A 24662-nucleotide genomic window follows, 5' to 3' on the forward strand; every position below is an offset into this window, starting at 1 on the left:
TAAGTTGGTCGTTGTAGACATTTCTTTTATAGACTTGAACTTCTATTTTCTAAAGACCAGGCATCAAGCAGTGGTTCAGCTAAAAAATACAATAGCAAGAGTAAGCAAAGGTAACCAATATAAGACATGGCTGTGTATTTGTAAATAAGTATTCCAAATCCTAACTGAAGTTCTGCTGCCATTTCAGGTGCTGTGTATGGGCACTCGTTCTGTGTACATGGACAATGCTAATGAGCCTCACAATGTGATCATCCTGAAGCACTTCACTGAGAAAAACAGGGCAGTGGTTGTAGACATCAAAACCCGAAAGAGAAAAACAGGTTCTGTGACATTTTTGTTTAACCAGAGAATCAGAGTATTTCCTTACAGTTTGTTACAGATTCCCAAAAGCAAATGTTAACTAAGACCACTGTGCAGGTCTGCAGAGTTTGAATTCCATTATTAGTAAGTTGCCTGACTTTCTGCTCATAGGTTACCAAATTCTGCTTGTAGGTCACTGCCAAATTGTGAAGCTTCTTCAGTAATTACTTCAATTATCTTTAATCAGAAAAGGATTTAGAAAGCTGTTAAGACTTTTCTGTTAATTGAGAAATCTCAGAAATAGGCTTTTGATGAAGATTAAGCAGTTTTTTTCTGTTTCAAGATTTGTGTAGTGCTTGTGTCTTATTCTTTACAAGCCTGTGCTTAATGTTTTAGAACAATTGCTAATTTAAAAACAGTTTGGATATCCCTAAAATTTGAGACCAAGTGAAACATTTATTATATATAACAAATCAGTTGGGTTTTTAGGAGCAAGGGCTTTTCTCTTTGTATGACCTAACATAGTGAAGTTAATAAAGCAAAGGTTGTCCTAAGATTTGACTACTGAAGTTGTGTAAAAGACATTTGGAAAAATCAACAGATTTTGATATTCAAGGAAGATTTGAATAGAAAAGCTTTTCTTTTTGTTTAACTGTTGACATTTTAAACAGTAAGATGAGCAGTATTTATTTCATCGTATCAATTGCAGGTCAGAATTTTCCCCATTTTAATTGTAAAATACAACATGAGCTACTTTGCATGCTGTACTGCTAATGTGCAAATATGTGCTGTTGCCAAAAGTGACCTGGGGATTTTTAACTTGTACTGAAAAATGAAATACTTTCTTGACTGTTCAGGGAATCTGAGATAATTTTTGTATAAGACCTTTATTACAACATGATTGATGTAAGGGTGTCTCATGTCTGAGCCTACACATATCTACTAAGAGATGACTACAACATTTGCATGTGAACCAAGTGAATTGTGATTTTTCTTTCTTGTAGTGAAAGACTATCAGTTGATTCAGAAATGTGGGCAGGAAGGCAGTGATTCCCACACCCAGCTGAGACAGTACCTGCAGCACTTCGTCCTCATCTCCACCCACCTCCTGCAGACCAGCATGGACAGTAGCTATGCTGAGGCCGTGGAAACAACTTGGGTCTTGTCACTGGCTCTGAAGGGGCTTTACAGAACTCTGAAGGTACCTGACACAGAATATGATAGAGAAACAAAAACCCATGTTTTACCCTGTGCTGCAGGAATTTGGGTATTGACTGAGCACACTGGGGAATCACCATGAGGGCATTTCTGTCACAGCTGGATCCCTTTATTCCCAGTCTGTAGGGGGTTGGAAATGTTGCTGGGCTTTAAATACCTTTTGTGAGTCTGAGCTAGAAGTTGTTTTGCTTCTCCTCTGTGGGGGCCAGCCACTCAGGAGAGCTTGGGAAGAAATTCCTAGAGATAACATTTTATGGAATGAAGCTCACTTTTCTCACTCCTGAAGTATTAAAGTTTTCTTTATTTTTATTTTTTGAGTGTCAGATCAAAACAGATTCTCAGTTACTGCTCTGTGCACGTCACAGATGATACCCTTAAGGGATTTGAACTGGGGATATTTATTTTAAGGAAATGAAAGGATTCCCAGTGTAGTTCATCTGGGCAGGAAATTCACCCAAGGCTGCATGACAAGACTTCACAAGCACTGTGATGCATTGCTCCTTTTTTAGTTATTTATGTGTGTGTGTCTGTGTGTGCAGATTCATGGCTTTAAGGAGATCCAGTCTGCCTTTCTTCAGTCTGGTTTACTCAAACTTCTAGTGAAGAAGTGTAGCAAAGGAACTGGCTTCAGTAAGACTTGGCTCCTCCGAGACCTGGAGGTAAGAAAAGTGACATTTTGTAAAAAGTCAGGCTTCACACAGTGGCATGAAAGGTTATGGCAGTACACTGCCCTCCTGGGGACTCAAGATTATCTCTAATAAGTCTCTGAAAAAATGTTCACTTAACTATATCCCTGAATCTGCCTCCTTCTGTCCATCATAATCCTGTGGATAATAGACTAAATTCTTTAAAGCAGGAGCTGATTTTCACTAATCTGATTTTATTTGGAAAAAAATTTGCAGAATGAGACATTACTCACCTACTCAGATTGTTTTATGGATTTTATTTAGACTGTTCTTGAAAATTCCATTCTTCAGTTTAGAAAAGAATCTCAAAGAAAAGCATGACTTTTTTTTTTTTTTTTTGCTGCAGTGCAGGTAGGGAGATCAGTGCACACGTGGGCATATTCTTTCACAGTGGTTGTTAATTGCTGACAGATAAGTGTGGTTCAGCCATTAGTTATGTTTTATCTTAGGCAGGAGTTGTGTTAATTCATTTCTAGGGCTATGATGAAGCCAGAGGGCTGTTTTCAAAGGAGAAGGGTGTGTAGGGGCATCACTGGCATTCTGGTGATGGCCACCTTTGCTCTGTTTTTGTCTTGGAATCTTCAAATCTTTGATGCACTGAAATGGTTAAATAATTACTTTCTCAACTTCCTTTGCACTTTCAGCTAATCACTGAAGTTGTCTTTGCAGCAGCATGGAAGGTGTAACTCATTAGTGAAGTGGGAAATTGTTTCATTTTGTGTTTTGGGGTTGTTTTTTTATTTTTAGGTGTGCTTCTTTGTAAAATAGCATGTGTTAAGCACTGTCCAGGTCAGATAATGTTCCTCTAAGATGCTGATTGCAAATAAACTAATAATACCTACAGCTGCCACCCCATATTTTTTTTTCTCTGTAGATTTTGTCAATAATGCTGTATTCATCAAAGCAAGATATCAGTTCCCTGGCTGAACAGGAGGATACTGAACTGGAAGACAGGGAACAAGATCAAGATTTGGAGCAGCCTGTTGTTGGTCCTGTTGAATTAGAGCAGAACAAACTTGATCCTCTGGAGGGCCTGGATGAAGCCACCAAAATATGCTTCTTGGTATTTAAATTAGTTTATGCCCTTTTGGATAAATTTGCAAATTATGCATTTGCTTGTTGCATAAAACATTTGGTAATTCATATGGTTGTTTTCCTTCTAAATTTATAGAGTGTGGGTCTATGATTTCAATGCATCATTCTTTAAAGCAAATAAACTAGAACTATAGTAATGAATGCTACAAAATCATTATACAGTGTTTTGCTAAATTGCTTCTCATTATTATTAGTCCAGATACTAAGTTCATTAATTCTCTACCTACAAAGTGGGAAATAATGCCTAGGTCATCCTTAAAGAAATTCAGCCTTTCTCTTCCCCCTCTAATGTGTTTTTGGGGGTTTTTAAATTTCTTTTTGCCCCTTGCTCAGATGACACACAATGCACTTAATGCACCTCTCCACATTCTTCGAGCCATGTATGAGCTGCAGATGAAAAGAACAGAATCTTTTTTCCTGGAAGTTCAAAAGAGGTACGTGAAATTCTGGGTCCAGCAGAGAAAGTGGTGGGTGAAAATCTAAATTCCTCTCAGTGCTGGATAGAAATTCTTCCATGGATAAGATTTGGTTTTCATGTGTGAAAAAGTAAGGAAATAAACTCCTGCTAAGTAGTATTTATGGAAGAAAGTCACCATCTTCTGGACCACATCACATGCTCTTTTCTGTGTGTTAGCTCCCATATTAAGCTCTGAATTCTGTGAACTGAGGAAGAGTCAAGAGCTCACATGTGTCTTCTGGTACTCACAGCATCTCAGAGAAACACCATGTTCTCACAGAAATGAGTGATTTTGGAACATTTAAATCCTTTGGCTTGTTAAAAGGGGAACAGTTAACGTGATAAAAATAGGCAGAGTTTAATCTTTCCAAAACAGAAGGTGGGAAGATTTAATTTGCATTTAATTGCCCTAATGGAGTTTGCATTACTTTGGAAACACACTTGTGTATGTTTGATTTTCTTTTGCCTCTGTGAAGGTTTGATGGGGATGTGATCACAACGGATGAGAGGATCCGGACGCTGGCTCAGAAGTGGCAGCCCAGCAAACGCCTGAGGCTGGAGGAGCAGAGCTCCAAGGCAGTGGATACAGATATGATCATCTTACCCTGTCTGGTATGGACACCTCTACAAAAAGGAACAGCTGGAAAATAATGAATTTTGGCATTCAAGCCTGAGAAATTTTTTTATACATCTGAAATAATCTGTTATCAATGTTTTATGTAAAAATGAATGAGCAGATACAAGAAGCAAGTATTTCTTCCTTGTTATTCCTTCCATAAGGAAGTGAAAGAACTTGATTCCCGGATCAGGAGAACAAATTGTGATTGCAGGCTGTAATTTCCTCCCCTTACACAAGAGAGATTGTATCTCATTGCTGTAAGCTTATGCCATGCTACTGCTTTAGCATATCATTGTTATCTTACAGTGAGTTCAGCAGAACAAGGAAGCAATGAATCTGTTTTGAAAAGTAGACACTGCACTTGCAGGCTTTGGGCTTTGCATTCAATAACAGGGTCCTGCAGCTCTGCTTTATTTTGAGGGCTCACTCCTGGCTGTGTGGTGTCACCAGCACAGTTGTTTTAACAGTTGCATAGCAAAGGGGAAGGAGCTTCCTGAAGCAGTTTCACATAATTATAAGAAAGAAAATAGGCCTTTCAACAGCTTATACAGAGGCTGTGAAATACCCACGCCTGGAAATTGTCCAAACCTAACTGGACAAAGCCCTGATTTTGAAGTTATCTCGGCCTTAAGTCAAATTTGGACCAAGTGATCTCCAAAAGTCCCTCCCAACTTGCCTCATGTCAGGGTACTCGGTAGCTTTACCTCTGTAGGTGAGCTTCAATTGACATTTCTGGTTAGAATTGACACTGCTGTTTCCACAAATGCATCAGTGTATAGTGAGGTGTGTAGACATAAACAGCGTTTCTCAGGAAATCTGTAGCTGTGTGAGAGATCCCACTTTTGTGAGGCTTTTGACAAATTAATTTGTAAATTCAGCTTGCAGTTTGACTGGTCAGATATCCAAACATAAGGCAGTAAATTATTGACAGCCTGTTTTCCAACTTGCTTTTCTCTTCTTGCAGTCAAAGCCTGTACTCTGTGATAAAGCAACAGAAGAAACCAATCCTGTTGCCCAGAAGCTCATCACCAACACAGAGAGTGACCTGCAGCTCAGCTACGCCAAGCAGCGACGCACCAAGAGCTCCATTCTCCTGCACAAGGAGCTGGACTCCAGGAGTAAAAAGGCTGTCAGGGACTACCTGTATCGTGTCAATGAGGCAATTGCAGTTCTGTATGCCAGGCATGTGCTGGCATCCTTGTTAGCTGAGTGGCCTGATGATGTGGCAATAAATGAGGAAATCCTGGATCTCAGTGGCCCAGCCCATATGACATACATCCTGGACATGCTGATGCAGCTAGAGGAGAAGCAGCTATGGGAAAAAGTAAGTGGATTTCACTTAGACATGTGAACAAAACCTGTGCCCACATGCCATGAGACTCTGAGTAACAGAAATACTTGCAGTTCCTTTTTTCAACTAAATTGAAACTCCAAAATTTAAATTAGTTCTGAAAAAACAGTTGGAATCTGTCAGTGTCTTGATGTGCTGGTCTTGTTACTGGAAAATGAAAAAACTAGCTGTATAAAGAGAGCTCTTTCAGTTATGAAAGAGAAACTGGTAAAATAGGCAGTCTGGTTTGAAAATAGACAATATAGCTGGTAATCTAGAGAAATTGGTAAAATAGGCAGTGCCTTTTAAAAGCTGCTTTTTCTTAGATCTCAATGTGTATATTGTAATACCTGCTACTCCACTGATGAGCTGGTGGTGGAAGTGATCTTGGAACTACAATAGAATGTTGTCATGAAAGTGTCAGCTCAAGGCTGCACAGCAGTCAAAGCAAATCAGTGCTGGGAATCTTCAAAAAGGGAATGAAAAATAAAGCAGAAGGCATTGATATGCCACTGAATCAATACTATGCATTCTTTTGGACTGCAGTGACTCCCTCATCTCATAAAAAATTAAAATAAGATGCAGTACCACTGGAAGAGGCCTAGAAAAGAATGGCAGGGATTATTACAGCCATGGAATAACTTCAGTATGAGGAACCAACTGGTTTTCTTCATTCTGGATCTTTCCCCTGTGGGACATTGAGGGAGAAGGAGTAATGGAAAAGCCTGTTCCTCTTTCTCTGTAGGTTTAAAGCAGTAAATAGCATGCAAAAGTTAAGAGCAAGTATTATTCACTGGCCCTCCCAGTAAGAAAACAAAGGAGTGTCAGATTAAGGTAATAAGTGGCAGGTCCAAAACAAACCAGAAGAACAGGCTCTTGACACAGTAAGTCATGGAAATTGTTGCCCCAGGGTGTTTTTATAGGTTCAGAAAAGGGCAGGATGAACTGATAGAATAAAATCTATTAAGGGATATTAAATGCAAAAACCTAGCCTCTGTCTTAGGCTGTTCTGCAAGTGCAAGGCAAAGAGTGCATTCAGGGAACTGCTACATGCTGCCTTTGTTTTTTAAGCTCCTTTTCCCAAGAAATCAGTTTTTGGCAGATCTGGAGATGAACCTGCTGGCCTGAGCTGGTGTAGTACATTTTATAGGAGGAGTCAGGAGATGACAGGTGAAGACATGGCCTTAATGAGGTGCTCTGATGACCTGGAAGAGTTCAAGTAACAGAATTCCTGGATTCAGGGCTTTTATGCACTGTTATAAAAATAAGAAAAAAGGAGACTCGGGTGGTTCTGAATTATTTTTAGTGTGTCCTTATAAATTAAAGGACATTTTTGGGTAGTTTTAAACACACAGAACTTGCATCTGCTGCTTTCAAAATTTCAGCCATCTAACTGATACTTTATCATTTCTTATGCAGAGTTGTACTTTTTTTTTTTTTTTTTGAAGTCTGGAATATATGATATATTGTATTCAAATCAGAACCTGTGTGTATAGAAGGTAAAGGAGCCTGTTTAGTATGTTAACAAAGTTGTTTATCTCACTTGATTACAGCTTTAGTTTCTTGCTAATTACTCTATGGATTAGCCTTGATTCTAGCAGTTATGTGAAGAGACATGGCCAATATCTGTCATGTTTTTATCAAATAAAGAATGAAAGGTCTAGAACAGAAGACAGAGTGAAATGCTTTGTGCTTATGGAGGTGACACTTGCAGGCATAATTTCTGAATTTACCTTGTTTCTTGCTGGTTCCTTGAGTCCCTCTTCCTAAATACTGTGTGGCTGGACATGACTCATGTCAGCCATGGAATGTGCAGTTGTAAATGTTCTTTTGACAGCAGATTATGTTTCCATGACGTTTCTCTCCCCAGATTCTGCAGAAAGTGCTGCATGGGTGCAAGGAGAGCATGCTGGGAACCATGGCCCTGACAGCCTGTCAGTTCATGGAGGAGCCAGGGATGGCCGTGCAGATGCGGGAATCTCAGCATCCTTACAACAACAACACCAACTTCGAGGTAGGGCAGGCATGGATTACAGGCATGACTTGAAGCAGGAATCACCCAGGGCTTGCAGCAGAAGCCTCTCAGAGTTCCACGTGGGTGTCTGTGGGACTGACTTCTGTGCTTGAAGCACATGTGAAGTCTGTTCAGTCTTGCTTGGAAACGGCTGATGTCAGATAGCTCAGGCCTTGCCCTGCAAAGCCATGTGTTCAGTCAGGCACTTGAATGTAATTGTAATTCAGTCATATGTAAAGTGCATAACTTACTTGGTTTTACTGTGCATGTATTTGAGACAGATCAGATTTGTTAATGGTTTCGAGGCCTTAATGAAGAAATGTTTCTACCCTTCCTTCCAAAGATTTGTTTCAGTTGGCCTGTTACTCCCTTAGATGAAAGTAGGAGTGGTGTCTTTTTTCTTGTATTTCTCATTTTAGACTCTTTCCCTGACACAAGCAGTTTCTGATTTTCTTCTTTTGATACTGTTTGATAGCATTTTTCTGATATAGTTTGGTAAGTAATTATTGCCTCTGGGCAGTCTTGGGATTTTTAATTTCCCTGCTGCTTGACTCTTCTGATTTTTATTTCTAAAATGCATATAACCCCTTAGGTTCTGGCAGCGAGATCAATATCAGCAACAATTACTGCTTTTGAAAAAGGAAAGCATTGCTGGCAATTCATTTTACATGCTTAACAGCTAATGTGAACAATAGGCCATGCTGTACATTTGTTAAATTAACTGAGGGTAAAAATATCAAAGTAAAAAACTCACAGCGATGCTGTAATATTTTTTATATCTCCCTTGTTCATATAGTGAAAGTTAAGTGGGTCGTGGGCAGTACAGTGTGACAGGACACAAAGCTGCTGTGTTTATTTCTCAGGATAAAGTTCACATTCCTGGTGCTATCTACCTCTCCATCAAGTTTGACTCCCAGTGTAACACAGAGGAGGGCTGTGATGAGCTGCTCATGTCCAGCAGCAGTGACTTCCAGCAGGACAGGCACAGCTTCAGTGGGTCTCCACAGAAATGGACTGACTTTGAGCTTCCAGGTATGACTGACTCAAGGGTACAGAGGATATGGCTGGGACTCCTGAGAGAAACTCCTGATGAGATAAATGTGGATGTTCCTGAGATGTGTAGGGAAAAAGCCAGTCCTTTCCTTGTCCCACTCTGTTTGCTCTGACGTGCTGCTCTTGCATTTCTTTCTGCAAAGTGGCTTATCTGTAGTTGTGCTGTGACCTTTTCTTTCCACCACTCAGTCAAAGCATGCACTCAGCTACTGGAAACAAATGTGATCTTGATTCTCTTCCAACACCGTCCTTGTTCTGCACGGTATTCACTTACATTGTTTGTGCCTTGGCTTACTTTCCACAGGAAGCATGTTTTTTATTTAAAAAAAGAAAAGATATGCTTATCTCTGTCTCCGTGCTCTGCTGCTGCTCTGAGCAAAGAGAGCCAGTGCCAGCACCTTGGCTCCAGCTGGTGCCAAGCACAGCTGGAAAGAACCCAGGGTTTGACTGCCAGCTGCTCTCTGCATTCTCTAAGCACATTTGTAAGAGCACAGTGAGGAGCAAATGCTAGAGAGCTCAAGGACTGCACAGTCCCCTGCTTCTGATTTTAACTGCTTTACCTCACTGAGCACTGGGGCACTGCAGGAAGCTCTTGACTTCAAGGACTGTCAGCACCTGTAAAGAGATTTAGGAACTTTCTTAGCAAACCAGTTGGGGTTACAAGGTGCTGGTTTTGGGTTGCAAGGTACTTGGTAAAAGCAGATGTGTGTTCTGTAGAAATATTTTAGATTTTTGTGAAATTCTGTCTGTCTTCTTTTTCATCCCTAATAGTTGCCAAGGTTTGCCAAGGACCTGAGCTTCGAAGCTCATTGTTTAGAGCAGTGTGAAACTTGAGTTTCGCCTTGTGGAAATGCATTTCCAGCCAAGGCTGTCTGGATTAAGGTTCTTGGTTCCAGCAGGTTTTAGCTGAAATCAGACATTTGAAGGCTTCTGGGCTTTTCGTTTGATTGAAGGGCTTTCTCCTATGAGTAGGAGAGAACACTCTCTCCATTTCATGATAAAAAGGGAAATTTTTTTATAGATATTTCATTTTAAATCCTAAAAAATGTTTTCAAAATTTTTCTTGTTAATGAAACTTCAAAAATTCTGCTTCCCAATGAAATCTAGCCTGCTTGTCCCAGGGTGACAGACTTTTTCATGGGGCAGAAAGTTATTTTAAGTTTTAACAGCTCTAGTATTATAGAGCACAGTAGGTAAGAAGATGTTTTGTGTAATGTTACAGCCAACTACAAGGATTATCTCTGAAGGTGTAGATGCCACAATGGCAAAAACCTTTTGAATGGTTTTTGCCTGACTGTAAAACGGTCAAATGTTTTGCTAGTCCTTCTATTTAAAGTGATTAAGTTTAACAGTTCTCTTCCTTGGAGTAAAAATGTTCAATTTAATTTTCTGACATGTAAAAATGTTAATTTCATATATTTTGAACCTTTTGTCCAATGAATTCAAGTGTTGTTGTAAAGAACTTGGCTGCCTGTATAGGGGTTCTTGTTTCATAAATCATAACTGATCCAGTCACGCAGTTGGAAAAGTGAAGTTATGTGTGCAGAATATGGAGTTTCTTTAATTTCCTCTATTTAGTTGTCAAAAATGTAAAAGACATTATCCTTCCTATCCAGTATCTTTAGACAGGGAAAACTATTGTGGCTTTTGCTTCAGCCTCCTCTTTGTCACCTGTTCTTTGTGTTTCATAGTTACAAAAAAAAATAAAAGACCTCTCTTGAACAAAGACAAATAGGATTAATTAATTTCAGACTTTTCATCTAAGTTGTATTTGAGATGGCAAAACTAACTCAGAAGATAGTAATGTGGGCTTTCTTCCTTCCCTGCACATAGGAGACACGCTCTACTACCGATTTACTTCTGACATGAGCAACACTGAGTGGGGTTATAAGTTTACAGTGACAGCAGGACACCTGGGAAGGTTTCAGACAGGTAAGAGATGCTCAGAATGTATTGAAAAGAGCCTTTTTTAGTCATTTTGCTGAGCTTTGAGAGACCTATGGTTATCCCTTTTCCTTGACTTACAATTTGCATTCAGTGTCTTAGAAATAACGTGATCAGTTTTGTTCAAGTTGAAACTCAACTGATGTCTCTTACTTCCTGTGACTTTGGGGTAGAAACACATCATCTTCACAGAGACTTGGAGATTACAATTATAATGTAATTTGCATCCAAAATCTCATTATATGATAGTAAGTACAGAGTATTTAGTAAACACTCCAGGATGCCGTAATTGGAAACAGAAATGATGGTAATTGCATTTTTCAAAAGTGGTTATCCATTAAAATAGGATGGTTCAGGGTCTAATTTTTAGCATAAGAGGTTTTGTTAGTTTATTTCAGAGTTTAAATATTTTTAATGAAATTGAGGCTGGTGGATTATTTGCTATCAACAAAACTCTACTGCATGTCATATAATAGGGAGGGCCTTTTTTTGTTCGCCTTGTTTGGGCAAAATTTTAATTTTGGATATGATTCTTTCTAATTTTTATGTAAGTTTTCTCTCAGAAAAGAGTTGCCACATCAGGATGTAATCTAGAGTTATCTCAGATTTTTGTTTGGCATTTTAATTCAGTATTTCTGGCTTGCAATACTTGGTGCGTGGAGAAAACTGACTTTATGAACAGAATGTGTCCCTACAAAACCGAACAGCTGCTTGGATTTTCTTTTTTCCCAGGGTTTGAAATTCTGAAGCAGATGCTGTCTGAGGAAAGGGTAATTCCTCACCTTCCTCTGGCCAAGATCTGGGAGTGGCAGGTGGGGGTGGCGTGTCGCCAGACGGGTCACCAGCGCCTGAAGGCCATCCACCTGCTCCTGAAGATAGTGCAGTGCAGCAGCCAGGGGTGAGTGCACTGCTCCACATCCTGCCCCTGTGGCAAAGGGCAAGGCAGCGAAAAGCCACTAAACTGATATTATTTTCAAGTAAAAAAACCCCTGTGATTTGAAGCAGGTTTTCTTAATGTGACTGTCAGATGCAATTTACAGTGCTTTGATAGCAGGAATGTTTTGCTCTCTCTTCTTTGCTGGCCTTTAAAGAAGTCTAATGAATTCAAATGTCATTTTAAAGAAAAAATATCATCAGAAAACAGGACAAAGGTAGATTTCAAGTAATCTAGAAATTTATTCTCTTTCTATTAGTTATACTGCAGAATTAAGGTAAGGATGAAATAGTGACCTGAAGTGATGATCTGATTCTCTGTAAAGTAAATAGGTTCTAAATTATTATTTTTAGTTGTACTACTAAGCCTGTAATTGGGTTTTAGAAGGGATGTGTGTCTTTAAGCTTATGTGTGTATGGCATGAGTATTTCTAGATGCAAGAGCATTTAGCAAAGTGGTTTTTTTTTTGTTGTTAACTGTCAAGAATTTATGGCTTTGTTCTCTTAAATTTGATTTGGTTTGGTTTCCCCTCCCAGTCCCAGAAATGGGCATGGTGGTTTGCTCACTGTTGCATCACAATTTCATTTAAATTACTTTTTTTTCTCAGGGACTGTGACCTCACCTTATTGAAGCCACTTTGGCAGCTCTTCACCCACATGGAAAACAACTTGTGTCACGACTCAGCCAAGCCTGGTATTCTCCTTCCTCTTCATCGTGCACTGGCAGAACTCTTCTTTGTGACAGAAAACAGAGTTACTGTAAGCAGTTCCTGTGTTTCTATCCCTCCTTTCCTCAGTGCTGGGAATGACAGAGAATTCAGTGTTACACTAAATGCAGTTTTCCTTTATCCCTCAGAGCTACAGAAACATTAACAGCTTTCACTTATGGAGTGTGGCAGCAAGTTCTAATTAGAGGGGAATTTGTTACCTTATCCATCATTGGACTTTAAGTGGTAGTCATGACTGTTAAGGCCCTAAAGCCACTGTTTATTCTGAGAGCAATTCTGAATTAATAATTAATTTAAAGGTATTTGCATGTGGTTTTCATAGAGTTGGTTTTGAACTTTAAATATGAATAGCGTCATGAGCTCATTTCTGTGATCACAAACTGTGCTCTAGTTTGGGAGACTCTGGTGTGCAGTTCTTGGAGACTCTAATGATCAGCATTTTAATGTCAGTTAGTAGAATATCACCTTTGGTAGCAACATTGGTGTTCATTGCATTTTTTCTGGCCACAGGAGCTTGGATCTCTACAGGAGTATTTGCTTGCCTTAAATACTGAAGATCATCTTCATCGCTGCACAGCACAGGTAGGATTGCACAGCCCCAGGGCTGGCTGGGTCTGGGATCTTTGTGGCAGACACTGGATGATTTCTCATTGCCCAGTGGAGTTTATAAAAGAGTATTAATGTACTTGGCCATTACAGTACCTAGACAGGCCTCTGAAAGTTGTGAGTGAACTCTGCACAAATGCTTTTCTAGGATATTGGGAAGAAATTCTTCCCATGAGGGTGGTGATGCCCTGGCACAGGCTTGCCAAAGCAGCTGTGGCTGCCCCATCCCTGGAAGTGTCCAAGGCCAGGTTGGACAGGGCTTGGAGCAGCCTGGGATAGTGGAAGGTGTCCCTGCCCATGGCAGGGGTGGAATGGGATGAGCTTTAAGGTCCCTCCCACCCAAACCAGTCCCTGATTCTAGGTTTCTCTTTCTCTTTAGTTTCATATGATTTCTTTGCGCTTTGGCCTCGAGGAGAATATTTGGTGTGACTTTGTTTTTCCTTTTCTCTTCTAGGCCCTGAAAAACATTGCTGCTATCAGCCTTGCCATTAACTATCCAAACAAATCAACAAGTTTCTGGAATGTTTAATACTGGCTCAGGCCGGAGTGCATGGGATAGAGTAGTTTGTCCATAGGACATGGGAACAAACATCTTAACTCCATTCAGGAGAAGTTCCTTCAGCTTCAGTGTATGAGCACTCTGCAGCCTTCCTTCCTTCCACCTTGATGTAGAATTTGTAAAAGTAACAGCTCACTTCAACGAAAAAGCACATCCTGAAGTAACTCATGCGTCGCCTACAGTTATGTATGCACATATTGTAGCATGTTAGAGTAAACAGAACAATATTGTTTTTTATTCAGAGGAAGCAAAGTAAAGAAGGTAGCTGAAGTATGAGAATGGAAGGGCCCCCACGTTTGTATCATCTGCTCCTGAGGAAACTTGATCCATGAAATGTGTCAGCTTCAGAAAATAGTGCTGAACTTGGGGTGATGCCATCAGCAGCATCTGTTGTACATCTTCAGAGTGAAACAGGCAAACCACAATCTGGTGGCTGCTGCGGCAATGGTCCACGCTTGAATCCTGTCATTTTTGCTTTGGAAGCTACTTCCCAAGGAAAAGGATTTCAATTCTTACTAAACTACAGGTTGTGAACAAGTTGTGGGTGATTTTCAAAGCAGTTGAAGGATTCCAGTTTCACAGCATCCTCGTGCAAGAGCTTTATGTTTCTCCTGTTTTTTGGGTCACCTGTTCTTTCCTTGCTTTATCTGCAATGTATTATTCCAAATAATCCATTATTATAGTGCAGAGAGCAAAGGCTGGCCTTCAGTCACAAGGCAGTGGTGATATCAAGACTTGAAGAATTTACCTGTTTCTGAAAAATCACATCTTTACAAGAAATTATGAGAAGAAATTTTTTCCTTCAGTTACTTTGGTATTAGTGACTTAGGAGGTCCTTGGCAATGTTGGGGTCCCAGCACTCAGGGTGGGGTTAATGATCACTCTTAGCTTACAGAGCAATAACCACATTTCTCCTAGTGCACATGGAATGAATTGCAGACCTTCTATGCTGCAATAAATTGGCTTTCTTCCTGCATAGCTGTATTGGTTGTTCCCTTTCCAAAGAGTTAAAAAGAATACAGAAAGATTTGGGGGTGTATTTTGTGCACCATTGCACAGTTTGTAGAGCTGGTGTTGTCAATTATAAATTCAGATTACTTTTAATGCTAAAGATTTTCTTCCTTGCTTCTTCACCCCAACACTGGAGAATGAAAAAAAAAAAAAGGCAGCCAAAAGCTGTCATAGTAATTGAATGCAAGTTGTATAAAGCAGTGGCTCTGTCAGAAGGAAATTTATTTATTGACCCTGCTTGTCCAAAACATGAGTGGTGCCCAAATACCACCAGTGCACAGGAGCCCTGCTTTGGGGAGTGTCCTCTGAACTGATGGCCTTCTCAGCTGGGGCTGGAGTTTAAGGGTGGCCCAATCTCCCTCTGAGAGGGAAACATGCAGTAATACATCCCTTGGATTTTTTTTTGGTGGCCTCTTGTGCTGTAGAGTTTTGTTTTGACTTCTCTTCAGCCAAGTGAGTGCACAGCGAGTGCTTGAATCAGAATGGGATTATTCTGCTTGAAAGACTTAAAACTGAAGAGCAAGAAGCACCGTGCTTTCAGGAATGGAGTGGCTCTCTTAGCAAATGAGAATGCCAGGATTCAGGAAAAGTGTAGTATTTGTGAAAGACTGAAAGGAAGCAGAGAGATGCTGCTCTGAAAGCTCTCCTTGAGCATCATGAGTTGATTTCCTTAAAGACATCAGGATGGGAAGGGAACTATCAAGATTGTGGTGTACCTGTAATGCACAGATCATTCTGTTCCCACACAAGGTGTTTGAGTTTGCAGCCTCCCTGCTGGGCTGTCAGAGATCCCTGGGGAACCAGCTGCTTCACATCCTGTCCTTGCTGGAACAGATCCTGGGCACGGGGAGTTGCTCCACCAAAAGGAGGTGTTCCTAAACTGATGTTAGGGAGTCATGTGGATGGGGCAGGTGAGCACTTGGAAATTGCTCCTCTGGAGCAGGAGGACTTCCTCTTCACTGCCTCCATGGGCATCCATGGCTGAGGAATCATGGATCTGCACTGGGCTGCTGTGCTGAGCTGTGCAGCTGCTGAAATCTGCCCCGTCAGTCAAAGAAGGATTTTTCTTTTCTCACATCAGGGATGAAGACTGTAAATAAACCATTCATAGAACCTGTCACAGCTCCGTCACAGTCACGTTTTTTTCTGTTGGACTGTCCCTTTTGCTTCCTGGATGAAGACATGAGGCTGCATGGATGACACAGGAGTGGCCAGAATTCCTTGCTAGGCATTACCACTCAACTTACTCTACCAGCAGTGACTGGCCTCGTGAGTCAGTCCTCTTGCCCTGAAGGAACTGTCTAGGAACAGTGTCCACTAAATATAATTTCTACCCACTAGATGGAACTGAAGGACTGTGACCTGAGTTGACAATGAATCTGTTGCTGCCTTATAACTCAAATCATTAATTATGGATTTTTTAACAGACAAGAAACACTGATTATTTTTTTTTTCCTTCTGGTAGCTCTAAAGAAAGAGGAATAGAATACCAATAATGAATATTCATGATCAATCACATTTTGAAAATTATGCAGAAGTTCCAAGTGGATGTGAATGATGCTATTGAATTGTATAAAACTGTCTGGAAAACAGGTGTGCTGAAAAAAATGTGCCTAATATAAGAAAAACTAAAAAAGTTGTCCTGCCTGAATCACCTATGATGTGTTTAAAACAAATCATATTGTTCCTAATGATACATTTGACTTGCTTTCATTAAACACTTAAAAATGAGAGTTTTATAATTTCTTTTCTTACGGGTTTACTACTTTGCAATTTCTATCAGTTGTTTAAAATATATCAGACCTTTAGATTTATTCCAGTTCAGTTCAACATGTAAAAAGAAAGCTACAGATGTGGGTAAAATATGCAAATGAAGAGAAATATATTGTAAAAATTCTATAAAATCAAAAAAAGTACAACACGGTGTCTGTTTTTTGTTTGTTTTTCTCCTCTCCTCACTGAATGTTTAATGTTGGAGTTTGTGGTGAGATCCAGGGTTTTTCTTAGGAATCCTTATTTTCCATGCCTGTAAGCAAAGCTGCTTGTCCTCATGTGGTTGGCAAATATCTGATATTACATCGAGCTATGCAGGAACCAGACTTCTGGAGTCATCTCTTAAATTCCAGCCCTGCTGTTTACATTCCAGTGGCCTTACCCTAAAAATTCAGTTTTCCCGTGGATATCCTTTGGTTTCAGTGCCTGTGTATATTTACTTTGAGACCTGAAACACACATCTGGAGGCCCCAGATGTCTCCTGTAAAGCTGAGATTTGTATTAATAGGTGTTGATTCTAATTAGTGATGTTTATCAGCAGAGGTGCTTGTGCCTACCTGCTCCAGTGGGTTTAACTGAAAAGGTTGTTTGCTTTGGGTTTGGCTCGAGGAAAGTCAACATCTTCCTGTATTTGCCTAAAGCTGCAAGTTGTTTCCTTGGAGAATGGTCTAATTAGGAAATTTTACTAAACACAAATAAATAATAGGATTGTGAGGGTGTGGGAGAGCAAGGACTGTTCCCTGAGGTTTGAGATTTTAGCTGATAAACCTGAAAAAACTCAGTGTAATTGCTCTGAAATGTAGCATGAGGCCAGGCATTGGAATGTAACAGAGGGCACAGCCATAGCACTTTGGATCTGCTTTTCAGGTCAACTTCGTTAGGACTGGTTTTCTTCCAAGAGGTCAAAAGTAGGCTGCAACTTAGCTTAGAGGTGGGTGACTTATAAAAAATCTGCTTTTAGGAGAAGGCTGAGCTGTGTTTAAAACAGAACTGGCCCAATCCCTGTGTTTTCACAGCCCAGCTCAGGTCTGGTATTTCCAGTGGGCTTTGTACCTTCACAAACACCTGCCTGTTTATACCATTTTAAACCTGGAATGACTGCAACTCCCTGGAATACCCTGCTATAAAATCTGGGCACACTGGGGCAGAAAAAGTCCCAATAATCTGATTTACTCCTTCCCCCTGAAGTGAATTATCTTGAGTCTGCTGGGGAAGCACCAGGACAAGCATAATTCCTGATTCCAGGGGACAAAACCACAACCATGGGAGCCTTGAAAAGCATGACCTGGCCTTTAGGGAAAGCTCTAGAATGTTGGAAAGCACATTAGTATGTGTAAAGAGGTTGGTTTTCAACACTGGACCAGGAGGCCAGGCTGGGTAATAACTGGAACAAACAATGTTTGTTGGAAAAACAGGAAAAAACAGGGTTTTGTAGGGGGGAGCTGAAGTCTGAACCACCTCACCTCTGCTTTTAAAGCAAAGTAGTCAACCCTGATTCAAGTGAATAAGAGAGAAATCCACTGTGAATAAGAGGTGAAGGAAGTGAGATTAAAGCTCATTCTTTCCATGACGGTCAGGGCTAATGTAATCAGGTCTGTTCTGCAGTAAAATCTATCCTGATTTTTACCTAAGAAAGAACAAATAATAAAAAGCTGATACCCAGCTCCAGCCCAGACTGCAGTGGGCCTCACACGTGTGTATGCAGGAATAAACACTTGGGGAAAAAACCCCAAACTCTTTTTTCCTCCAGCTGGAAACATCCAAAAGCATTCCTGATAAATAGATGGCAATCTTGGGCAGTTTTGTAGTGGTACTTAGCATTTAGAAATTCCCATTCCTTGAATATAAAAAGAATCAATGTTTGGATTTAGGGAGCATGGGAAAAGAGGGGGAGAAGAGATAACTGGTCTGTGTCAAAGATGGGGTCTTTCCTCACCAGCGCTGAGCAGTTGGCTGGGGAGTTTTTCCTTCTAATCCTTTTCTGACAACAGCAATGAATTTTTTTTCAGCTGGTTTCTTCTTTCCATTCCCCACTTTCCTGTCTGACTTTCCATAATCTTACTGCATAAATCTTATTGCATTTTGGAGTTTTTTTTTTTTTCCTTAACATTTGCAGTGCAAATAACAAATATTTAAACTTGGGTTGCATGGAAAAAGTCAGTTTTGTGAAACCTAAGGAAACGTGAATTGAAGTGCCTGCAAATGTTTGTCAGTGGTAGCTTCTCTTACAGGCTCATTTCCAAAACACTTTGTTGGCATCTCCCCACAGCTGGATCATCACATCCAGTAGGTGTTGGTAAGGCCACACTAAATTCTTTTTAGCTCTGTGCAATGAGTCATTCCCCTTACAATGGCTCAGGCTGCCCCATCCCTGCAAGTGTCCAAGGCCAGCTTGGACAGGGCTTGGAGCAACCTGGGATAGTGGAAGGTGGCCCTGCCCATGGCAGGGCGTGGAATGGGATGGGCTTTAAGGTCCTTTCCAATCCTATTCCGTGATTCTCTGATCTTTTACACACCTTTGTGTTGTGGGCTGGACCTCTGACCTCACTGCCTTTCCGACACCCAAAGGTTTGAACTTCCTCAACACTAAGTACCAACAAAACACCTGAGGAATCACAGGAAATGCTCCCACTTAGGATTTTAGACTTTCTAATCACAAAAGCATCCTGTGCAGATTTTCCTCTCCAATAAGTCATCTACGATAACGCTTCAATGTGCGTATGTAGGTAGACATTTACTGGGGCTTCAGTTCATCACTGTGCTTATCTTGGATCAAGTTAAATATGGAATTAAGGTGTAATCTTAAGCACATCTAGTTCAGCTTTTAAAGGTAGGCTTTAAATTGGGTTTGTTGCCTTGGAGCCTAAACAGACCGTGCTGTTGATGGGAAGTGCGCAAATTGCGTGGCTTTCCCTGGCATCCAGCAGAATCTGCAAAGGCAGAAAACAAAAAGATGAATTCTTGAGTCAGGAGAAGTGTTGAGTCAGGAGACCTTTAGTCTCATCATTTTGCTTGAGAATAAATCATGTCTGTATTTCTTACCCTTCTCCTCTACATCAACCACCCACAGAAAGCTCATTCATCAAAAACGTCAATGGTTTCCCAGAAATCTCCCCACTCCCACCTTGGGATTTTTATTCCCCTGAGCAGCAGGTTGGGCTCTTTTCTCCCCACCAATGTTTTTTTCTTGTGGGGGGAGTGAAGAGGGAGGCTGTTTGTTTGCTTGTTTTGGTTTTTGGTTTTGTTCCTTCCTACTGTGACTTAATATTTAAAAGGAAAATTTCATCCTGTGTGGGGTCAGTGTTGGATACACTACTAGATTTTAAATAGCATCATTTTTTCCCCCTACTCAATTCCCAGTTTCAAAATACACCGTGACGTGTTTGATCTTTTGTCACCTTATTTTTCTGCAGAAGATGGCTCAGCCCCTTCAGAGGTGATGGCATCTGGGAGGGTGCGCTCAGTGCTCGCTGCTCTGGCTCCTGCCTGTTCCTTAGCAAGGCAGTCCTGTGGGGGCAGGACCTGGGGAGCTGAAAAGAGTTCTTTATTTACCAGAGACTCAAAGCCTCTCTGACAGCCAAGCAAGTCTCTCCTCACTTTTGCACTAATAATGCTTAGTACCAGCAGAGCTGCTGCTGGGCAGTAATAGCTTGTCTTTAATTAATTAGAATTGAGGGGGGATATCCACGATGAGGAGCGAGGCCTGATGTCCAGTGCCTGTCCCCTGTGCTTGTGCTTGCCCTGCACTGTAGCAATTCCTCGGCTCCACGAGGCTTCCTCACAGCCAAAACCAGCGTTAGACGGGCACAAGAAAGATCCCTCCAGATCCTTGGGGTGTTTTCCCTGCTTTTTTCCAACGCTCGATGCCCCTTTGTGGGGTCCAGTGAAAGCTCAGGGCAGCCGTGATGCCAGCGCTCTCCAGACTGAGCGGCTGCTGCTCTTGGAGACTTTTTCCAGCACTAAAATCGCGATTCCTCCCATCTCGTTGTCTCAAGCGCACCCCGAGCCCTCGCCAGGCAGCCGAGCGCGGAGCTTGGCCAGCTGGGAACGGCGTGTGCCCTGCGGGGCCGGGAGCGCCTGTTCCGTGCGGGGACAGCCGGACACGGACCGGGACCGGGAACGCCTGTTCCGTGCGGGGACAGCCGGACACGGACCGGGACCGGGGCCGGGAGCGCCTGTTCCGTACAGGGACAGCCGGACACGGACCGGGACCGGGGCCGGGAGCGCCTGTTCCGTGCGGGGACAGCCGGACACGGACCGGGACCGGGGCCGGGAGCGCCTGTTCCCTACGGGGACAGCCGGACACGGACCGGGACCGGGAGCGCCTGTTCCCTACGGGGACAGCCGGACACGGACCGGGACCGGGAGCGCCTGTTCCGTGCGGGGACAGCCGGACACGGACCGGGACCGGGAGCGCCTGTTCCGTACAGGGACAGCCGGACACGGACCGGGACCGGGAGCGCCTGTTCCGTACAGGGACAGCCGGACACGGACCGGGGCCGGGAGCGCCTGTTCCGTACAGGGACAGCCGGACACGGACCGGGACCGGGGCCGGGAGCGCCTGTTCCGTACAGGGACAGCCGCAGCCGGACACTGGCTGGGGATGCCCAGCTGAGGAGCTCCTGTTCTGTACAGGGACAGCCACACACAGACAGGGGCCGGGGCTGCCGGGCTGGAGAGCGCCTGTTCCCTACGGGGACAGCCGGACACGGACCGGGGCTGCCCGGCCCCGCAGCGGCTGCCGGCGCTGCCCGCGGGGAGAGGGGTCCTGCCGGGCTCTGCCGGATCCTGCCGGGCTCTGCCGGATCCTGCCGGGCTCTGCAGGGTCCTGCCGGGCTCTGCGGGGTCCCGCCGGGCTCTGCGGGGTCCTGCCGGGCTCTGCGGGATCCTGCCGGGCTCTGCCGGGTCCTGCCGGGCTCTGCAGGGTCCTGCCGGGCTCTGCGGGATCCTGCCGGGCTCTGCGGGGTCCTGCCGGGCTCTGCGGGATCCTGCCGGGCTCTGCAGGGTCCTGCCCGGCTCTGCGGGATCCTGCCGGGCTCTGCGGGGTCCTGCCGGGCTCTGCAGGGTCCTGCCGGGCTCTGCGGGGTCCTGCCGGGCTCTGCGGGGTCCTGCCGGGCTCTGCAGGGTCCTGCCGGGCTCTGCGGGGTCCTGCCGGGCTCTGCGGGATCCTGCCGGGCTCTGCGGGATCCTGCCGGGCTCTGCGGGGTCCTGCCGGGCTCTGCGGGATCCTGCCGGGCTCTGCCGGGTCCTGCCGGGCTCTGCGGGATCCTGCCGGGCTCTGCGGGCCGGGGCAGCTGCAGATGCCCCAGCTTCCCTGGCTGAAAGCAGCTCTGAGGCTTCTCCGAGCCGCAAGCCCCGTGTGCGACACTGCGGGGACGGCTCTGCCGTTCGCAACACGGCTTTCATTCCTGGACTCCTGCGAAAGAGGAGATGGCATTCCCTGGGGGGATTCTGGATTTCCCCCAGAAAGCAGCACCCTATCCCCCATCTCACCCCGGGACCAGCTCTCTGTGGCAGCCCTGGCCTCCCTGGTTTGTGGCAGTTTGTTCCCTTGTCAGACTGTGGCTCGTGGCACACAAGTGACCCATCAGCCCTTTATAACCCTGATGGGCTCAGCAGTTATGGGCAGTGTCAGTGGTCCATCATCTGCCCAAGGCTATCTCTGGCTTTCTCCTTTTAAGACTTTTCCTGTTTGCTGCGGAGTGGAGTGGCTGTACATGAGGTCACACAGTTGTCAGTGCAACTGATCCTTGGCTTTAATTACAAACTAGTCCTTTGGAAAGCCTCAGATAAATTAAGCCAGAAAAAATTAAATTGCAGCTCAGCCCCAGCCAGTGAGCAGTTGTTCCACTTGGCCATTCAGGACCCCCTGTCTGTGGCAGAACTCAACCTGAGTGTGAATCTCTCTGGGTAAAAGCTGCTGGTGGTGTCCCACCAGTCACCCCCAACAGCCCCTGGCTCCAAAGAGCCAGGGCTCTGCAGTTTGACCCTCTGAGCTTCTCTTTGGTGGCACAGCCAAACTCCTGCCTCAGACATGTCTCTTCTGGCTGCTGGATCTCCCAGGAGGTTTTTGCTGCACTAGAGCCTCACTTTCTGCAGAAGGGGCTGCAGAAGAAACAAGGCAAGACAGGAGCCTGGGGCTGTTTAAGGGTGCTGCACCTCTGGACACCGTGTGATGGGTATTGGGCTGACCTGCTGTTGATCATGGTTTTGCTTTAGGTGCTGCCATCAGGGCTCTTGCAACAGCTGCAGAACCCAGCAGCAGCATTTCACCTCTCCCACTGCAGGTGCCTGGGATGGGAGCAAGGGAGGCTTGAGGGTGGTGTCCAGCTAAAGCACTGGGCAGGGCACCTGTGCTCCCCACCCAACCCTTGGGCACCTCTACAGGCCAGAGGCCCCAGGCTGCAAATGCAGAGGGTAACAGGAAAAGCAGCATCTGACAAGCAGAGCTGGGTGATGCCCAAAATAAACCATAATAAACCATCCCTTCGGGGTGCCTGCTGCAGAGCTGGGACCCTGCAGTGCTGCTGGGAGCAATGGAGCAGCCCTGTGCACAGCCACACATTTCCATGAGCTGCTGAGAAACCCCAGCCTGGCCCTGGCTCCGGGGGATGCTGCAGGAGGCAGATTTGTGCTCAGTGCATGTGCCCCGTTCTGATTTTTCAACAATTGCCTTCCACGGCTGTGATCCAACCCTGGCGCCTTCCCTGGAAACCCTGCCAGCTCATAAACCACTTTTAATCTCTCAAGAAGGTCCTTTGTGCAGCCTTTTGTCAACAGGGCCTGTCCCATTGCTATAGCTACGGCCCCTTTGCTCCCGGACACACCTGTTTGTTTTTCCAGCTCCTTTCTGTTGCAGTCAGATTTCTCTGCCACCTAAATAAAAATCCTGAGAAAAGCCCTGCCCTGGTCCTGTGCCCTCCTCACCCTTGCCGCTTAAGGAAACTCTTTGCTCCCCTGGGATCAGTTTTCGCAGGCACTGGGCTCAAAGCAGCCTGTTCAGCCCCTTGGTATGGATTTGTTTTCTGGTTATTACCCTTGAAATTACTGTGTGGAGCAGGGCTGGGGATGGTGTTTGCAGCCAGGTCCCCAGGTGAAGCAGATTCCTTGGAAAGGGTCCCCATGGCCCCTCAGCAGAGATTTTGCAGATACATCATGATGTTTTCTCATTGAATTCTTCTCTCCTCATGCATAAAACTCCCCCAAATCAGTGCTTTTGGGATATCAACCTCATGTGTCCGCTTGGGCAGCTGGAAAGTGCCGCAGCCCCTGGGTTCAGCACGGTGTGGAGAAAGGCTTTTCCCCTGAAGGAATCTGCTTTCCCTGGCACCAGGAGCCTTCCCAAGGGTTTGCACTGCTTTTTAGAGACACTAGAAAAAGGAAAATATTCCACATTCATGAGTTGTGGTGGTTGTGTTCCCAGAAGAAAACACCCAGAAATGGAAACTAGCCAGGGGAAGTTGACCTTCGTTTGCAAGGTGTTTTGGCTGCACCAGGTTTGGATGGCGATGGGTTTCAAGGGCAATTCTGTGAGCAAAGAGCGCTCATCGTGACCTTTTCAGGGTGAGTTGACCACATGAATCCTGCTTTTGTCTTCCCACGTTTCATTTCTTCCCCTTCCAGATGTAGCTGAGGTTTGATCCCATCTCTAACACCACAGGATCCACTCTCTTTGCCTCCTTCTCTGCTCCTCGGCACGGCTCAGTCACACCCAGTGCTGCTGACCCACCGGCATCACCGGGATCCCGGGACACCTCCGGAACGCTCCGGAACCAGGCAGAGCCAGCCAGCCCCGGGCTGCAAGGCTTAACCCCCTGGGGCAGAGCCCCAGGCTCCTGCTGGCACCCAAAGTGATGCTGGCAAAGAGCAGGGAGACACCTCGGGATGCACAGCTCCAGCTGGGCACAGACACCTGATGGTGCTGGTGAAAAGGAGGGGCTGGGGCAAGGGGCAGTTCCCAGGATTTGGCCCTACTTTTGTGCAACAGAACAATTAAACGAGACCTCTTCCCCTGAATGTTATTGCTCTTTATTGTTCTGCTGCTTTGGCATGGCTTCTAAATATTTAATGTGTTGGAAATTGTATTTCTGATTAATGGGAGGTATTTGGTGCATGGTGCGTGGGTTATAATTTTAAAAGGGGAAAAAAAAATGGCCTTCAATGCTCTTAATAAAACAAGACTTGGGTTTGGCAACACCACTAAGGCCTTGCACCTCATCTGCCTCTGTGCTGGGCAGTCCCCATGCACGCTCTGACCCTGCCACAGTGTTCCAGCTGTCAGGTCTTGCCTGGAATTCAAGATATGACATGAGTCATGCCCCAAATTCCAGCTCTGT

At 44.3% G+C, this 24662-nt stretch overlaps 1 protein-coding gene across 3 annotated transcripts in view; it reads left to right on the top strand.

Annotated features, from left to right (window-relative positions):
• Positions 1–16472, top strand: part of ZZEF1 (zinc finger ZZ-type and EF-hand domain containing 1) — a 56869-nt gene extending 40397 nt beyond the window's left edge. For all 3 annotated transcript variants that reach the window (XM_068210211.1, XM_068210212.1, XM_068210210.1), the window contains exons 42-55: positions 188–320; positions 1305–1501; positions 2058–2177; positions 3079–3267; positions 3633–3733; positions 4233–4368; positions 5340–5699; positions 7576–7719; positions 8583–8751; positions 10606–10704; positions 11449–11614; positions 12258–12408; positions 12888–12959; positions 13438–16472. In XM_068210211.1, the coding sequence (XP_068066312.1) occupies positions 188–320; positions 1305–1501; positions 2058–2177; positions 3079–3267; positions 3633–3733; positions 4233–4368; positions 5340–5699; positions 7576–7719; positions 8583–8751; positions 10606–10704; positions 11449–11614; positions 12258–12408; positions 12888–12959; positions 13438–13512 (2112 nt within the window). In that variant the 3' untranslated portion in view covers positions 13513–16472. The remainder of the gene's footprint in view (positions 1–187; positions 321–1304; positions 1502–2057; positions 2178–3078; positions 3268–3632; positions 3734–4232; positions 4369–5339; positions 5700–7575; positions 7720–8582; positions 8752–10605; positions 10705–11448; positions 11615–12257; positions 12409–12887; positions 12960–13437) is intronic.
• Positions 16473–24662: the final 8190 nt, after the last annotated feature.

The sequence above is a fragment of the Anomalospiza imberbis genome, chromosome 20 (assembly GCF_031753505.1).
Source record: "Anomalospiza imberbis isolate Cuckoo-Finch-1a 21T00152 chromosome 20, ASM3175350v1, whole genome shotgun sequence".
Lineage (NCBI taxonomy): Eukaryota > Metazoa > Chordata > Aves > Passeriformes > Viduidae > Anomalospiza > Anomalospiza imberbis.